Here is a 4,368-nt window from a genome sequence, read left to right as displayed (position 1 = left end):
GAGTTACAGATCTCGGAAACGCTTTTTCACTCAACAACATGTGCCTCAAAGGGATTTATCCTTAAAAATCGCGTACTAGGAGAAAAGCGAGAGAGAAAGATCTAAATTTTGGCAATACATTCATGTTTCGATTAAAATAACTAAAAAAGGGATTGTAACTTTTTATTTATTATGTATACGAAATCCACAATAACATGTCATCAAACGCATGTTATTAGAAATGACAAATCGAAAACAAGAAACAGCTATTAATAATTATTATTATTTCCTTGATAAAGATCAACTATCAATTGTTAAGCATGTCGTTCGGTCCATTCTCGAGCTCTCTGGTTAAACTGAAACCGGTTTTTCTTAAAGAGCTCTCCAATCTCTGGTACGAGAGGATCATCCGGGTTTGGATCCGCCAATAGTGAAGTTATGGACAAAAGGGCCTGCTTATTCATTTATTAACTCTAATTAAAAAAATAATAATACTTAAAATACATAAACAAAAATATTTGATATATGAATCAAGTTGCAAACCTTTTCAACGGTAAGAGAGGGATTCCACTTGTCTTTAAGAATGTCAAGACATATCGATCCTTGAGAATTGATATTTGGATGGTATATCGGAGTTTTGAACGTACACTGTAACAATTAATTTAAAAAAAAAAACAAAACAAAACGTAAACATGTTTATTTTAATATATTACAGAAACTTAAATATCAATTTCTTATCGTACTGTACGTAACCTTGGGTCCGCTGAAAGGATAATCTTCAGGAAAGTTAATGTCGATACGAAACATGCCACCGACGTACGGAGTACCCTCCGGACCTTGAATCATTGCTTTCCATTTGAACAAATCGTTCGAATCCCTACCTATATATACATATCATCGACAATAGTGTTATTATTGTTTGAGAACATTTTTGTATAAAATTAAATTCATGTGGTTATAGTTATTAACTAAGATATTAATTAGGGTATTAGCACGCACGAGATAGTCATTTTCTAGCGGCTTATTTGCAAAAATATAGTGTGTTGAATTTGCGTATATTTTAAACAATTGTAGCATTTTATTTATTTTGATGGCAAACTACTTTACACAATCTGAAATCAACATTAATTAATTTAAAAAAAAATCATTTACTTACAAAGTAATTCATATTAGTTTTGCAAATAGGCTTTGAGAAAAATGCTATATATCTAATCAACCCTAAATAAATGTGAATAGCATTGTTATGAAAAAAAAAATATATATATACGAACCGATGCTGTACAGATAATCTTTCGAAGTCATATCCTTGAATTCCCTCTCAATCCTGTCAATCCTTTTCATTGCATTCCTTTTATCATATGAAATGAAATAATAAGACGACTGTCGTAGTTGAAATAATCTATTATATTAAAACAGAAATATATTTAGTATTTGCTTCCAAACATTCTTAATTTTTTTAAGTGTTTAAAAATAATTTTAATAATTATTTATATTTAATTTCGAAAATTAGTTATTAATTTAAATATTTTTAGAGTTCCTTAAATATAGGTAATTTAGATTTGATTTGATTTGATTAAAATAATAAATCAGATATTAATTTAGATTTGATTTAAAGATTCTAATTTAAATAATTTCTATACTATTAAACATTTTTATCAAAAATATCTAGAATTTTTTAAAACAAATAATTCACATAATAAAAAATAATGGTCATATTTGAAATATAAAATATTTATAATGATGTAAATGATATGATATTTATGTTGCTTATATAATATATTTACGATTATGATTTATTTACAAATTAATAATAAAATAATAGGTAAAATTCAAATGTATAATTTAAATATTAAAAATATTTTTTTAAAAATTCATAGAATTAAAAATATATATAAAAACCGGGTTAAAAATATTTTGGTAACTAAAATCACTAATTTTAAATTATACATGTATATTGAAAATATATTTTTCATACAAAATAAAAACATAAAAAAATTAAAAATTATTGCATACACTATAATGTGGTTTGAAAAACTAGTTCTACACTCCCTTCGTTGATTAAATTTTAGAAAACTATAATGCTAAATAATACTGTTAATACATCTCAAATTTTTAACAAATATTGAACGGAAAAGTTAAAATTATGTTTTTATAATAGTTCATTTTGAATTAATATTAGCGGACGGGTTAAAATTATAGTTTTATAATCATAATTAATTTTAATACTATAAAAATATATATAAACACAAAAATCAAAATTTTCACTTATTAAAAAATATATTTATAAAAATAATTATATCTAAACAATAACACAAATTATATTACAAAATTCGTTAAACAATAAAAAATATTCTCGTGCGGATGCACGGGGTTAGAATCTAGTTTGGATTAAAATGGATTGTTATTAAGCGCTTACTTGGAAAATGTTATTATGAATTGTGTTGGAATCAAATGAAAGGGTCTCGGGCTTTATATATTCACAAAATAGAAAAATATTAAATGTCTTCATAATTTTGAAATCTCATGCCAACTAAAGCATGTGGATATCATCACTATTGATATCAATGCTTTTTAATCTGTATATAAACACAAATGTAAGTTCAATTAATAATATGTTATAAAAATCATATGCTTTAAAAAAATCCAGATAAATTTACTCAAAAATTAACTAAAAGAAACTATCAACAATAGCTCTAGGAATTCGGGTATTCGGTTTATGTAAGTACTAATCAGTTCTAAGTCTTTAGGGTCTATAGGGTTTGGACCCATATAAGAACCAATAGGCTTCAGTTCGATTTTGATTTATATCTACTCGGTTCTGATTCAGATCGGTTCTCATTTTCAGAAACGGTAAAAATCTAAAAATAATTTGGATAACATTCGGTTTGGTTATTTTGTATCTAAAACCAAATATATATATATATATATATATATATATATCAGAAATGATAACTTACCCAAAATGTAACCAATATAACTGAATTTTGATACAATTTTTAGACATTGACACATTGTCTTAACACAACACAAAAATTACAAACGCAAAGCATGAAAACAACAACAACTCATCCAAAGTTCAAATTCGACATCCAAAGTACTTGAAAAAGTTGAAAATGTCGAGAATAAACATTGTTATCAACTGATTAAAGATTCGAAACATGGTAGATAGCATTGGTGTTGATACCTGATACTTGAATATCTGTAAGTTATTTATTTATTTTATAATTAAATAACTCATAAAATAATGGGTTATGTTCGCTTTCAAGATTAGTGTTATATATGTCAAAAGAATTACCAATTTTTTTTGTTCTGTCCAAATTGTATGGTTTTGTTCCAAACATATTCTCTTGAAAATTGAACCGATATTGCATCTTCCGCTTTAAGTTTTTGGTTATTCAGGGGTTACCTTTGATAAGTGGAGTGCATTTTGTTTTTCAAAATTATTAGTGGAGTCCATTTTGATATAATTATTTCTTAAAAAGAAAAGATCTTGCACAAAACAAAATATATAGAAATTTGAAATGACATAGTGTTAAATAAAACAACCTTTGATAAAATTAGCAGTTATGTAAATATATACAAATTAAAAAATTAAAATAAAAAATATACAACCTTACAATTTATAATTTTTCAGATTGTAACATTTTTAAAATCAGCAGTTATATATAAAAGCTTACAAATTAAAAAAATCTAAAAATCGCAACTATACAATTTGGTAGTTTTTCATATTATAACATTTGATAAAATTAGTGGTTATGTATGAAAATATATAATAGAAAATTAAAACGAAAAGACAACTGTATAATTTTATTTTTCAGATTTGAAAAGAAAATAAGTTTTAAGAGAATTAACTTTTGATAAAATTACCGGTTCTGTACGAAAATGTAAATTTAGAAAGAAAAAAAGATATAACACTACAATTCGTAATTTTTTATTATAATTTTTAATAAAATTAGTGGTTATATATGAAAAGATATAACAAGAGAAAAAAACCAAAAAAGACACAACAATACAATTCAGTAATATATTAGATTGTAACATTTGATAAAATTAGTGGTTATGTACGAAAAAGAACATTAAAAGAAAATTAAAAAAATAAAGCACAACTGTAGAATTCAGTCTTTCAAACAGTTAGTATTAATAGACATCTACTTATTGGTGTAGGAATAAAAAATTTGGATAATGAAATTATCGTTTAATGTAAAATGTATGTCCATTACGATATACATATTCTTGAAATTAAATAGAGTTGGGTGTCCAATATTTCGGTTCTATTTTGTAAGAGAATTTTTGGTCCTTGATTTATTCGTATACATATATGTTTAAATGGTATCAACTTATATTTTGATTCGGTTTGGTTATACAATATATTTGAATGCAATGCTGAAG

The 4,368-nt window shown here is 24.7% G+C and overlaps 1 protein-coding gene across 1 annotated transcript; it reads right to left on the bottom strand.

Annotated features, from left to right (window-relative positions):
- Window positions 1-293: 293 nt before the first annotated feature.
- On the bottom strand, window positions 294-1,320 carry LOC18015370 (probable ubiquitin-conjugating enzyme E2 31). Its single transcript, XM_006397406.1, has 4 exons — window positions 1,251-1,320; window positions 733-860; window positions 523-627; window positions 294-431 (listed from the first exon to the last, which is right to left on the bottom strand). Exons 1-4 carry the CDS (start codon window positions 1,318-1,320, stop codon window positions 294-296), a joined length of 441 nt encoding a protein of 146 aa, XP_006397469.1.
- Window positions 1,321-4,368: the final 3,048 nt, after the last annotated feature.

Source organism: Eutrema salsugineum, unplaced genomic scaffold (assembly GCF_000478725.1).
Source record: "Eutrema salsugineum unplaced genomic scaffold, Eutsalg1_0 scaffold_23, whole genome shotgun sequence".
Lineage (NCBI taxonomy): Eukaryota > Viridiplantae > Streptophyta > Magnoliopsida > Brassicales > Brassicaceae > Eutrema > Eutrema salsugineum.
This window is presented reverse-complemented; position numbering and strand designations above follow the sequence as displayed.

What these genes read in the sequence shown, in the direction of transcription:
- LOC18015370 (XM_006397406.1), bottom strand. Translation starts at nt 1,320, where the DNA reads ATGAAAAGGATTGACAGGATTGAGAGGGAATTCAAGGATATGACTTCG. An exon ending in AGATTATCTGTACAGCATCG is followed by an intron (nt 861 to 1,250) that starts GTTCGTATATAT and finishes ATGTATATATAG; the next exon opens with GTAGGGATTCGAACGATTTG. An exon ending in ATCCTTTCAGCGGACCCAAG is followed by an intron (nt 628 to 732) that starts GTTACGTACAGT and finishes TAATTGTTACAG; the next exon opens with TGTACGTTCAAAACTCCGAT.